At 49.5% G+C, this 14,260-nt stretch overlaps 1 protein-coding gene across 1 annotated transcript in view; it reads left to right on the top strand.

The window, feature by feature from the left end:
- farp1 (FERM, RhoGEF (ARHGEF) and pleckstrin domain protein 1 (chondrocyte-derived)) overlaps nt 1-14,260 on the top strand; it is a 254,948-nt gene that overhangs the window by 10,775 nt on the left and 229,913 nt on the right. Inside the window, exon 2 of the mRNA XM_055636674.1 lies at nt 8,218-8,425. Within this exon, the coding sequence (XP_055492649.1) occupies nt 8,243-8,425 (183 nt within the window). The 5' untranslated portion in view covers nt 8,218-8,242. The remainder of the gene's footprint in view (nt 1-8,217; nt 8,426-14,260) is intronic.

The following is a 14,260-nucleotide window of genomic DNA, read 5'->3' as shown; positions in this document are numbered from 1 at the left end:
AATTGGAGCATTCAGATCAGTTTAGGAATGGCACAAAGACCTAGTTAAATGTGACTTGGCCGTAGTGAATGTTACACTGGATACAGTTCAACTCGGCCAGGCTAGAAGCAGCAAGTGCCAAGCACACAACCTTGTTTCCGTCCTGTTTAGAGTGACTTGATTATGCAGTGAAAACCACTGCTCACACTGGGCGCGGCGGTAGAGTTGCTGCCTTACAGCGCCAGAGACCCCGGTTCGATCCTGACTGCGGGTCCTGTTGGCACGGAGTTTGTGGGTTTTGTCCGGGTACCCTGGTTTCCTCCCGCATTCCAACGATGTGCAGGCTAATTGGCTTTGGTAAATTGTCCCTAGTGTGTTGGATAGTGGATAGAGCTAGTGTATGGGTGATGGTTGGTCGACGCAGACTCGGTCGGCTGAAGTGCCCGGATCCCTGAAATAAAGGACTCCTCTGAAGTTATCTTCCAGGTGCTATATAAATGCAAGTTGTTTTTAATCAAAAAACAAGCCGATGATTGAAACCAATATTGAATGCAGCAGGAGTGGCAGATTGATACTGTGAAACATTTTCACTTAACACCACTCACTGTGGTTCTCTGGTGGAAATACTTTGGATAGATTGTGACAGTAATTGTGGGTGCCCACCTTATGCCAGTAACCTTGTTACCCCTTTCCAAACGAGGCTCAAGGGTGAGGTTTTATTTGTTCACCAGGTATGGACATCATAGTATTTATTATACACCATAATTATCCCCTTGAAGAGCATGGGTTACAGTGGTACTTCACTCTCAGAGCTGCATTTCTTGTGGTCTGGGCCGAGCTGCTGCCAAGCCACGCTGTGATATACTGTATCCTGTTAGGATGCTTTCTACAGTGTATCTACAGAACTTCATTGGAGACATGCCAAACTTACTTGGTCTTCTGAGGAGGTGGAGGCGTTCGTCTGCTTTCTTGGTTGTCGCTCTAAGTTGGTCGGTGCAGGGCAAATTGTTGGTGACGTTCACACCGAGGAACTTGAAGCTCCTGTCCATCTGCACTTCGGCTCCATTGATGCTGAAGTATAAAAACAAACCCTTTTTATATTTTACGTGAAAGAAAAGTGGGGAGGTTTAACAGAGGCTTGGGGAGCGAGCAGGGTGTATGTTGGTACTGGAATGGAGGTGTAAGTGAGGAAGGTTGAGTTGAGGGACTGAGGGGGGAAGGTGTAAGCGTTGACGTGTTCTCTGCATATTTGGATTGCTTAAATGGAGCATTGCGGAAATTAGTTTGTCCATTTACTACATGTGGGCCTCGAGCAAATTTAAACCTGCAATTATGCTTTGAATAATGGAGCCTGTGTGTTGATGTCTGTGCTTAAAAATCTCTTGTATTATTGGTTACCCGAGCCAGTGAAGTTCACGTGTGTTGTAGGGTTGGAACAACTGCAGTTAACCAGGGCGCAGCCAGCTTCAATGTACAGCAGTGCGTTTATGGTGGGGCAATAGCTTTTTCATCTCGGTTGAATGTAAATTTAGCGCAGGGCAATAACTCCCCTCAAAATATTATAATGGGATTTTCATCTTTAAGGTGGAGCAGCAACGGAGATGCTGCCTCGCTGCCAGAGATCCGGGTTTGACTCTGACCACTGGTGCTATTTGCGTGGAGTTTGTATGTTCTCCCTGTGACCACGTGGGTTTTCTCCGGGTGCTCTGGTTTCCTCCCACATTCCAAAGATGTGCAGGTTGGTTGGTTAATTGGCCTCTACAAATTGCACTTGGTGTGTAGGGTGCGAAACTGGACTAACCTAGAACTAGTGCGCAGGATGGTCGCTGTGGGTTCGGTGGGCTGAAGGGCCGGTTTTCATGCTGTACCTGTAAACATAAACAAAATAGTTGGAGCCTGGAGCAATTTACTGGGACATGGCCAATATTGGTATCTCGATTGACGCCATAAAGAGTACACCTTCTGGTTATTGTTCTGCCGCTGGATCTTGCTGCGCACATAATTGCCGCTGTGCGCCCACCGCTGTGCGCCCACCGTTGTGCGCCCACTGTCACAGCAGTAACGACCACTATGAGAGGCTCGCTGGCTGCGAGAGTGTCTTGAGGTGAACTGAGGCTGCAAATGCAACTGGTGGGCAGTCGGATTGCAGGCATACTTGCTAGGGCGACTGAGAGATAGATGGTGGCTTTTCAGTTAAAGCACAGCTGCCTTTGTCTTGCGGAAGCATGTTGCCTATCATCGCCACTTTGTCCCTGTCTCCGTGGGCTCTCCTGTGCTTCTGTGTCAGCAGCCTTGAGCCTGAATGGGGTGGGCCTCCACTCTCCCCACCCCCACAAAAGAACCACGCAAGCAGGTCCGTAAACCTCGCTGGGCTACCTGGTGTACGTTCCTTTCCTCCCATCTTTCTTTCCTTTAAATCATCCCTGAATTAGTTCTCATGTCCTTTGAAAGCATGCATGCTCCCAGGTCACTCTCGTAGGCCCTTTTTGACATTTTACCAGTTGCAATACAACTGCTTCTCAGTCACCAAGGTTAGGGGTGTCCTGGATGTAGCCCGTGACTCATAGTTCCTTGGATATCGGACCTTCTTAGATTTTTCAGCTTATCAATTTTCTGGTTTTAGATATTGTTGGCTCAATTTTTCTTATCCCACACTCACACGGCGGTACTTGCCAGGCACGTCCCCCCACCACTATTAATGATTCCGACATACAGACCACATGGGTTAATTAAAGCTATTTCCACGTCCTATCACAGATATTCCCTTTGTTCTGAAAATCTGCAGATGCTGAAAACAAATAAAACAGACAGAAAATGCAGGATATACTCAGCAAATCAGGGCCACATCTTTTGTTCTACACACCCCTCCCCTACCTTCTCTCCATTAAAACTGTGAAAGAGAGCGATAGGGGTTAGTTTTCAGTTGAAGGGTTGCAGACTCAAAACATAGACAGTTTCTCTTTCCACAGATGCTGCCTGGCCAGCATTCTCTGTCCTTGTTGCATTTTATTATAGTGCATTTCTTGAGCTCCAGACTTTCTAAAGCACTTCAAAACCAATAACCTGTTTTTGAAGTGGCTCAGTGTTGCACTGTCTGGAGATTGGGTAGCCAATTTGCAAAGAGCAAGGTCCCCACAACTGTTCTTTAGAGTTGGAAATAGGCCCTTCGGCCCACCGAGTCCGTGCCAACCAGTGATTACCCTGTGCACACACTAGGGACAGTTTTACCGATGCCAATTAACCTACAAAACCCGCACGTCTTCGGGATGTGGGAGGAAACCGGAGCACCCGTAGAAAACTCTCGGTCACAGGGAGAACAAACAAACTCAGTGCAGATGGCACCGGTAGCCAGGATCGAACCAGGATCTCTGGTACCGATAGGTTGCAACTCTACCGCTGCGCCACTAGGCCGTCCAAATGTTCTGATGATGGCACGATGATCTTGCTGTTGGTTGTGGGGTTAACATTGGATGGAGAGGCTGGGGAGAACTCCCTTGCCTTGTTTCTTTCCCTCTGTTTGAGGAAAAACTATAACTTTGGTTTTCACCAAAGAAGGAAGCTATCTCAGGAAGTGCTGCTTCATTGGCGTTGCATTGGTCAGTGGGCTGTGTTTTGCCGCTCTGATCTCTGGTGCGGGAGTAGAATTCACAACTCAGTGTCTTGGAGAGGATTGACACAGCATGAGAGTTGGCTGGCAATGAATGAAGGAGACAGGTGCTGGGTGTGAGCGGGCCTGAAGATCCCGATTCCTCGCAGGATGTGAGTGGGCCACCCAGCTAGATGTGAAAGTGCTCGTCCAATCGATAGGGAAGCCTCCTTTCTGTAGGACGGCGACCCTTGACCTGTGACCTCCTGGTGTTGACACAGAGACCCAAGATGACTCACCGGGTGGGTATGGAGATGTTGTGTAAGGCATTGATTTATTGGTTTAACCCCATTTATTGATACTTAACAGATGAGCAAATTCTTCTCCTCCTGACTTGCTCTTTTTCTTTTGGGGGGGAGAGGTGATGCCTAAATATGAGGTCGATTTAGTCCTGCCATTATTGCAGTCGGGGTGATTAAACACCTCAATCATAATTTTCGGCAGTTCCAGATTGGATGACGTGTTTTATATAATGCAAAAATAGCTGCCACTTTGCAAGATGTTAACAACCGCAAACAGCCGTGCGGGAATGGTTGAGTTAAACGCCCTGATTTAACTACACGTTGCCCTTCACTGGCCTATGTTTTTATTTAACTATCGCCGGGCAATTGCAATGGGAATGTTGGCGGCACGGTGGTGCAGCGGCAGAGACCCGCGTTCGATCCTGGCCGTTGGTGCTGTGTGCATGGAGTTTGTACATTCTCCCCGTGACCGTGTAGGCTTTGCCTGGGTGCTCCAGTTTCCTCCCGCACGCCAAAGATGCACAGGTCTGTAGGGTAATTGGCTTCGGTAAAAATTGTAAATTGTCCCTATGTGTTGGATAGAGCTGGTGTACGGGGATCGCTGGTTATTTATGGACCCGGTAGGCTGAAGGGCCTGTTTCCATGCTGTATCTCGAAACTAAACTGAACTGAACCTTGTCGTACGTTGAGGAGGATCTGTCCTGTGTCATGTGGGAAACACTGCGGCTGATTTGTGTACAGCACTCTCCTATGAGCAGCAATGTGGTCATAACAAAATAACCTCTATTTATTTTCTACTGTTGGTTGATGGTTTACTGTTGGGCAGGACATGCACAGCAGGCACTGGGGCAGCAGTAAAAAAACAGGTTACAGTAACAGTGCTCTATCCATCAGGGAATAATAACCCCCTATTCCCTCTGTTCCATCCCAAGCTTGTGAAGGAAGATTTCCCTGCTCTTTCAAGATCTGCTTTTCAAACGATCGCATGTGCAAAGTCATCCTTTCTGTTAATCATTTTCCCGTTGAAAATTCTGAGCAATTGGTAGCATATCACAAAACCAGCAAAAAAAACAATGAAATCTGAAGTGCATTAGGGTTTACAGGGCTTGAAATTAGCGATTGCCCGGGTGCCAATGACCACCCAAAGTCCCACAGGGCAACCTAAATGCCGAGTCATTTTGCCCGGCTTGGCACTGCAGATACTGGTTTATACCGAAGGCAGACACAAAAAACTGGAGTAACTCAGCGGTGGTGTGAGGCAGCATCTCTGGAGAAAAGGAACGTGACGTTTTGTGTCAGCGTCCCCCTCCAACCCCCTTATCCTGAGACCCCTCCTCTCCATCCCGCACTGATCCCCATTCCCACCTCTATTCAGTCCTCAGACATCCCCTGTGCTCCCCTCCCCATCTACCCCCCCCCCCCATCTATTCATCCTGCACTGATCTCCCTATCCATCTCGCATTGATTCTCCTGCCACCCCCCCCCCATCCATCCTACACTTGTCCCCCAATTCATCCTGTACTCGCCCCGCCTCCCATTCATCCTGTACTGATTCCCCCTATTCATCCTGTACTGACCCCCTTTCCCATCCATCCTGCACTGCTCCCCCCATCCATCCTGTAGTGATCTCCCCAATCATCTTTTACTGAACCCTCCATTTATCCTGTAACGATCCCCTCATTCATCCTATACTAATCCCCTCATTCATCCTGTACTGATCTCCCATTCATCCTGTACTGAATCACCATTCATCTTTTACTGACCCACCCATTCATCCTGTACAGAATCCCCACCCATTCATCCTGTACAGATGCCCCCATCCATCCTGTACTGATATCCCATCCATCCTGTACTGAATCACCATTCATCTTTTACTGACCCACCCATTCATCCTGTACTGATCCCCTCATTCATCCTGTAGTGATCCCTCATTCATCCTGCACAGACCCTCCGATCCACACTGTACCGACCCCCCCATTCATCCTGTACTGATCCGCCGATTCATCCTGCGCTGATCCCCGCCCCATCCATCCTGTACTGATCCCCCATTCAAGAATTCAGTCTGAAGAAGGGTCTCGACCCGAAACATTGCCTATTTCCTTTGCTCCATAGATGCTGCCTCACCCGCTGAGTTTCTCCAGCATTTTTGTCTACCCCCATTCATCCTGTACTGTTCCCATCCATTCATCCTGTACTGATCCCCCCCATCCAACACCACTGACATCCCCCGTGCTCTCCCTTCACAATTTTACATACTCCAACCAACACGTACTAATTCACCTGCCTCAATCCTTCCATTCCGCACCGTTTTCCTTCTCAACCCCCCCCCCCCCCCCCCCCCCCCCCCTGAATCACACACACACACACCCACACACACACATCACACACACACCCCCCCCCCCCGCCCTCACTGACCCGATTGTGCTGGAAATGTCTTCAGAGCGAACATTGACAATGTTTGATAACGGAATGCAATCAAATTCCCAATGTTATTATTTGTTGTAGTCCATAAAGATGGATTAATTAAATTGTGAACACGTGAAACATTAAAACCGCTGTGTTCGATTGTCGCTGCTACCGTTGACACGTTATTACAGAATTCATTTTAGGTGGTCATTTAGGACAGCTTGCATGACGTGTGCGATAATGTGCTCGGACGAAGTGCGTAGTTACCAGCGAGAGTGTTTCTGTACCAATAGCAATAACGACCCATGCTATGGCCAGATCATGATAATTTTTTGTCCTTCACAGAAAACATGCTTGTATCAATCTGTAGTGTGCATGGTTAAGCATATATGTTACCATGGTCCAGGATTTATTAACACAGGTTGATAATATGCTGAGTAATCCAACCACATTTTTGTTTGAAAGTGGAAAGAACTAATAGAAATTGCATTCATTGCAATGTGTAAAAAGAGTTGAGATACTATATTATTATTTTGCTGCATGTCATTGTGGTATATATCATGTCTTGATTGGTGAATATGTTTAGTTTGTGACTTTATTTGAAGCAGAAATAATATGTGAATGCTTCATTGAGCATAATTCCGACTGGTAACTACGCACTTCGTCTGAGCACATTATCGCACACGTCATGCAAGCCGTCCTAAATGACCACCTAAACTGTCATTGGCAACCTAAAAAGCTGCCTAGGTTGCCCGGCTGGCAACAAGGAAAAAAAGTTAAGTGTGAGCCCTGGTTTATATGGAAGATCTGTTCAGACTGTTACACAATCCATTGCTGACCCCCCTATTCCATCAGATAACAGAAGAACTGTGAAATAAAAAGAACACAAAGAAGTGCAAACTAAAACAAAACTTTGGAATAAGTTACAAGAACAATTTTTTAAAGGCACAGGTTGGAATCTTATTGGAATCTTATTTCCGTTTACATTCTGGGGAGACGTTGGGGGCTGTAACTGGAGTGGAGAAGATTGAGGCGAGATTTTATTGGAGGAAATCAAATTGATGAAGTTGGGTTAAGGAGGGTAGATGACAAGAGACAATGCCTTGTTGTTACCTTCTCCCAGCTAACAATGATCTATTCTACATTTTCTTTGATCTACATCCCCTTTGTCTTGTTTCCACACCTTACATTTCCTTATCTATGTATCTCCCTCTACCCTGTCATCAGTCTGTAGAAGGGTCTCGACCCGAAATGTCACCCATTCCTTCTCTCCAGAGATGCTGCCCGTCCCGCTGAGTTACTCCAACATTATCTTCTGCTTAAAGGAGATCAGCTAAAGAACTAAAGGAGCCTGGATCTTTTCTTTCACACAAGATTTATTTCATGAAAAATAATTCACATGGAGATTGCCAAGACTGGAGGGCTTGAGTTATAACGGGAAGTTGGATAAGATGGAACAGTTTTCCCTGGAGCAAAGAAGGTTGAGGGGTGACTGTATTGACATTTATAAAATTGAGAGACGTTTATGGGCCTTTCTTTACTGGAAGACTGGAGAATATAGTGGAGGCTATAGTTCTTAGCAATGTAGTGCACCAGTTCCTAATATACCCCCTGGGGTAGAGGTGAATCGGACGGTATCCTAGTTAAAGATGGGACCATACAGAAGCCTGATAATAGAGGGGAAGAAGCTGGTGCTGAATCGGGCAGTACACGCTTTCAACCTTCTATATCTTCTGCCTGACGGAATGGGCAGAAGAAGAAATGACTAAGGTGAGACGTCTTTGATTACGTAGGTTTCTCTTCCGATGCAGCGTTAGGTATAGATGGAGTATTCTAGTCTGTGCAATGGACTGGGCTGCACCCACAACTCTCATAGAGATTTCTCCTGGCATTGAGTAGACCCTTGAGTGGAACGCGCTCCTCATGCTTGTTCTTCCTTTGCAGTATCGCGGGAACCGGAACGGGAAGGATGGCGGATATCGAACTCACCCACCAACCGCTTCAGAGCCCCGGCGCCAGGCTGGGCGGGCAGGAGACCACCGGGATCAGCACCTTGGAACCAGGGCTGAAGCCACCCAACTCTCCCTCTGGCAAACTCATCCCCATCAAGGTCCAAATGCTGGATGACACCCAGGAAGTGCATGAAGTTCCGGTAAGGTCAAACACACCAAACCCACCCCTCTGGGGGCGGGGACCTCTGTTCCTCTTTCTCCTACCTGTTGCCAATTTGTGCCAAATGCTCCTTGTTTCTATCCCCCGCTGCTACTTGCGGGGAGCTTGAAGTGGCGGCTTGTTGCCAGCTGATTTCCACAGGTCTTTAACGTGTTATGTGCCTTGAAGGGGTGTGAATTTCTGCTTGTTACCTGGGTGTGTGCGGAGTTAACAACGGAGTTACATTCCCTGGAGAACCAGGAAGGAAGGTGAAGTGAGTTGGCATCCATTGCTTGTTATTTCTCAGCCTGGCCACCTGAAACACGACAATAACAGACTTATTTTGCAGCTGTCCTGTGGGTCATGTTAGAAGCATTTGGAACTGTTTTGATTTGTTGTTGTCTTTGAGAGTTGCAGACGGTGACTCCTTGCTGTGGTCTGGTTTGTGGCGCTCTGTAATTTCTGGCTTTATTCCTCAGTAAAAACGTTCATTGTCGGTACGTAGGAATCACTAGGAGTTGTCCTTGAGAACGTGATGGGGAGCTGCTGCCTTGAACTACTGTAGTCCTTCTGGTGAAGGTGCTCCAGCAGTGTTGTTGGACTAGACCCAGTCTAGTGATAAAGGAATGTGTAGGAAGGAACTGCAGATGTTGCTTTATTCCGAACCTTCTGAATTTTGTAGTCAGCAGGGCAGTACTCTGCATATCGCCAACTTGGACAATTTTAACATTTTTATCAAGCCATTTAAATAAGCCCATTAACCTACAAACCTGTACGTCTTTGTGGAGTGTGGGAGGAAACCGAAGATCTTGGAGAAAACCTACGCAGATCACGGGGAGAACGTACAAACTACACACAGACAGCGCCCGTAGTCAGGATCGAACCCGGGCCTCTGGCTCTGCATTTTTGCTGTAAAGCAGCAACTCTACCGCTGTGCCACCGTGACAAAGATAGACAGAAAATGCTGGAGAAGGAACTTCAGATGCTGGAAAAATCGAAGGTAGACTAAAATGCTGGAGAAGCTCAGTGGGTGAGGCAGCATCTAAGGTGCAAGGGAATAGGTGACGTTTCGGGTCGAGACCCTTCTTCAGACTGATGTGGGGGTGGAGGGGGCGGGAAGAAGAAAGGAAGATGGTGGGCTGTGGAAGAGCTGGGAAGGGGAGGGGAAAGAGGGAGAAAGCAAGGACTAACTGAGATTGAAGAAGTTAACGTTCATACCGCTGGCGTATAAACTACCCAAGCGAAATATGAGGTGCTCTTCCTCCAATTTTCGGCTTTTCGCAGAGACCGCTCCTCCGTAACTCCCTGGTCCATTCGTCCCTTCCCACCCAAACCCCTTGCAACCGCAGGAAATGCTACACTTGTCGCTTTACCTCCCCCCTTGACTCCATCCAAGGACCTAAGCAGTCCTTCCAGGTGCGGCAGAGGTTCACCTCCTCCAACCTCATCTATTGCATCCGCTGCTCTAGATGTCAGCTGCTCTACATCGGTGAGACTAAGCGGAGACTAAGGCTTGGCGATCGCTTTGCCCAACACCTCCGCTCAGTCTGCATTAACCAACCTGATCTCCCGGTGGCTCAGCACTTCAACTCCCCCTCCCATTCCAAATCCGACCTCTCTGTCAGATTCAGATTCAGATTCAGATTCAGATTCAATTTTAATTGTCATTGTCAGTGTACAGTACAGAGACAACGAAATGCATTTAGCATCTCCCTTGAAGAGCGACATAGCAAACGATTTTGAATTAAAAAAAAATAAATAATAAGTGTCCGGGGGGGGGGGGGGGGGGGGGGGGGGGGGGGGGTGATTGGCAGTCACCGAGGTACGTTGTTTAGTAGAGTGACAGCGGCCGGAAAGAAGCTGTTCCTCGACCTGCTGGTTCGGCAACGGAGAGACCTGTAGCGCCTCCCGGGTGGTAGGAGGGTAAACAGTCCATGGTTGGGGTGAGAGCAGTCCTTGGCGATGCTGAGCGCCCTCCGCAGACAGCGCTTGCTTTGGACAGACTCAATGGAGGGGAGCGTGGAACCGGTGATGCGTTGGGCAATTTTCACCACCCTCTGCAATGCCTTTCCTGTCGGAGACAGAGCAGTTGCCATACCATACTGTGATGCAGTTGGTAAGGATGCTCTCGATGGTGCAGCGGTAGAAGTTCACCAGGATCTGAGGAGACAGATGGACCTTCTTCAGTCTCCTCAGGAAGAAGAGACGCTGATGAGCCTTCTTGATCAGAGTAGAGGTATTGTGGGTCCAAGAGAGGTCATCGGAGATGTTGACTCCCAGGAACCTGAAGCTAGAAACACGTTCCACCTCCGTCCCGTTAATGTGGATGGGGGTGTGCGTGCCGCCTCTGGACTTCCTGAAGTCTACAATGAGCTCCTTGGTCTTCTTGGAGTTAAGGGCCAGGTTGTTGTCAGCGCACCATGCTGCTAAGTGCTGGACCTCCTCCCTGTAGGCCAGCTCATCGTTGTTGCTGATGAGGCCAATCACGGTTGTATCATCTGCATACTTGATGATGGTGTTAGTACCATGTACAGGTGTGCAGTCATAGGTGAAGAGGGAGTAGAGGAGGGGGCTCAGCACACAGCCCTGAGGAACGCCGGTGTTCAGGGTGAGGGTTGAAGAGGTGTGCTTGTCTAACCTCACAGACTGGGGTCTGTTGGTTAGAAAGTCCAGTATCCAGTTGCAGAGGGAGGGGTCGATGCCCAGGTTACCGAGTTTGGTGATCAGTTTTGATGGAATAATGGTGTTGAATGCTGAGCTGTAATCGATGAACAGCATTCTTACATAAGTGTCTCTGTTGTCAAGGGGGGAGAGGGCGGAGTGAAGTGCCGTTGAGATGGCATCCTCCGTACTCCTGTTCTTGCGGTAGGCAAACTGATAGGGATCCAGTGTGGGGGGTAGGCAGCTTTTGAGGTGTGCCAGGACCAGCCTCTCGAAGCACTTGGTGATGATGGGGGTAAGTGCAACTGGGCGGAAGTCGTTGAGGCTTGCCGCAGTGGAGTGTTTTGGCACTGGCACGATGGAGGTGGCTTTAAGGCAAGTGGGGACAACTGCTTGGGCAAGTGACAGGTTGAAGATGTCAGTCCAGACGTCTGTCAGCTGCGCAGCACAGGCACTGAGCACGCGCCCAGGGATGCCGTCAGGGCCAGCAGCCTTACGTGCATTAGTCCTACTCAGTGCCACGTACACGTCGTAGGGGGTGAGTGTGAGGGGTTGGTGATCGGCAGGTAGCACAGCCTTGATGGCTGTCTCTAGATTGTCCCTGTCGAAGCGGCCATAGAAGTGATTCAGCTCCTCAAGGAAGGAGGCGTCGCTGGATGTGGGGGTGATGTTGGAGGGTCTGTAGTCCGTGATGGCCTGGATGCCTTGCCACATGCGTCGGGGGTCGGAGTTGTTGTTGAAGTGCTCCTCAATCCTGAGCTTATGGCAGTGCTTGGCCTTCCTGATGCCCCTCTTCAGGTTAGCCCTGGATGAACTGTAGGCTCGAGCATCGCCTGACCTGAAAGCGGTGTCCCGTGCTTTCAGCAGTAGCCTGACCTCGCTGTTCATCCATGGCTTCTGATTCGGGTATATGGTCACCTGTTTGAGGGAGGTGACACTATTGATGGTGGAGTTTATAAAGTCCAGAACAGAGGATGTATAGGAATCAATGTCCGTGTGAGAGTCAAGGGTGGCCTGGGCTGCAAACGCCTTCCAGTCAGTGTTTCCAAAACACTGCTGAAGTGTGAAGTCCGCTTCCTCTGACCAGACTTTAACTGTCCTTACAGTTGTTTTAACCCGTCTGATGAGTGGGGAGTACTTAGGGAGCAGGAACAATGAGACGTGATCAGACTGACCAAAGTGGGGGAGGGGGATGGCTTTGTAAGCTTCAGCCATATTGGTGTAGACTTTGTCCAGTGTCTTGTCTACTCTAGTGGGGAAGGATACATGTTGGTGGAATTTGGGGAGTACAGTCTTCAGGTTGGAGTGATTGAAGTCACCCGCAACAATGAAGGCTGCCTCGGGGTTGTGCGTCTGTTGTTTGCTAATGGCAGTATGCAGCTCTTTCATTTCAAGCTTGGCATTAGCATCAGGAGGGATATAGGCTGCAGTCACAACAGTGGAGGTGAACTCTCTGGGCAGATAGAACGGTCTGCATCTAACCAAGAGGAATTCAAGGTTAGCTGAGCAGTGACTCGATGATGGTGGAGTCCGTGCACCATGCTTTGTTTACATAAATGCACAGACCCCCCCCTCTGGTCTTACCAGTGTCTGATGTCCTGTCCGCTCGGAGTAAATGACGCCCCGATAGCTGGATGGCGCTGTCAGGAACGTCAGTGTTGAGCCAAGTTTCAGTGAAGATCAAGATGTTGCAGTCCTTGATCCGGTTGTGGGAGGTGATCCTTAGCCGGAGTTCATCCATTTTGTTTGCCAGTGAGCGCACGTTGGCGAGGAAAAGGCTAGGAATCGCTGCCCTGTGTGGGGCTAGCTCTAACCTGGCCTTTAACCCACCTCTGCGTCCCCGGCGGTGTTTTCGTACCCATCGCCGTCTGTTGGTGCTTCTGATGGGCCGAGCTGGCTTGGTGCGCGCTGGTGTTCTGCCGCTCCGTTGCTCCGCGTCTGCGTTACTCCGCGTTACTCCTTCAGCCCCGCGGCTCTGCTGATGGTCTCCAGCCCCGGGGCTTTCCTGGCGCGTTCTCTAGCTCCACGGGTCGGGTGGTGGTCTCCAGCTCCACGGGTCGGCTGGCGTTCTCCAGCTCCACGGGCGGGTCGGGTGGTGGTCCCCAGCTCCACGGGTCGGGTGGCGGTCTCCAGCTCCACGGGTCGGGTGGCGTTCTCCAGCTCCACGGGTCGGGTGGTGGTCTCCAGCTCCACGGGTCGGGTGGTGGTCCTCGGCCTCCTCCATGGCCAGAGTGAGTCCCACCGTAAATTGGAAGAGCAGCACCTCGTATTTCGCTTGGTACACCCCGGTAGTATGAACATTGACTTCTCCAATTTCAGGTAGTCCTTGCCTTCTGCCTCTTTCACCTCCCCTTCACAGCTCTCCCTCAGCCCACTGTCTCCACCTCTTCATTTCTTCTTCCCGCCCCCCACCCCCACATCAGTCTGAAGAAGGGTCTCGACCCAAAACGTCACCTATCCCTTCGCTCCATAGATGCTCCCTCACCCGCTGAGTTTCTCCAGCATTTTTGTCTACCCTCAAAATGCTGGAGTAACTCAGCGGGACAGGCAGCATCTCTGGAGGGAAGGAATGGGTGACGTTTAGGTACGAGACCCTTCTGAAGTCTGAAGGAGGTTCTCTACCCGAAACGTCACCCATTCCTTCTCTCTAAAGATGCTGCTGAGTTACTCCAGCATTTTGTGTCTGTCTTTGATGATAAAGAAATGTTGATGTACACTCAAGCTAGGAATGGGTGTAACTGGGAGAGGAGCCTAGAGTACCGTTGTTGTTCTCAGCGGTAGGGGTCACAGATTTGGACTGTGCTCCCAAGAAATCTTTGCAATAAAAGGGAAAAATCTGTGCAATAGAAGGGACACAGTGGGTCAGGCAACATCCCTGGAGAACACGGGTAGGTTGGGACCCTTCTTCACACCGATTGTTGTGGTGGGGGGGGGGGGGGGGGAAGAAAGCTGGTAATGAGGATGGGCAAGACAAAATGTGTAGGAAGGAACTGAAGAAGGGTCTCGCCCCGAAATGTCACCCATTCCTTTTCTCCACAGATGCTGCCTGTCTTGCTGAGTTACTCCAGCTTTTTGTGTCTATCTAAGTGCCAGACAAAGCCTGGCAAGTGAGAGGTAGATGCAGATGAGATACATTTTTGATGGTTGGACAAAGGCCAAAGATGAAGGGTCCGAA

Source organism: Leucoraja erinacea, chromosome 6 (genome assembly GCF_028641065.1).
Source record: "Leucoraja erinacea ecotype New England chromosome 6, Leri_hhj_1, whole genome shotgun sequence".
NCBI classification, from domain to species: domain Eukaryota; kingdom Metazoa; phylum Chordata; class Chondrichthyes; order Rajiformes; family Rajidae; genus Leucoraja; species Leucoraja erinaceus.
The sequence above is the reverse complement of the archived record's forward strand: the minus strand, read 5'-3'. Positions and strand labels throughout refer to the sequence as shown.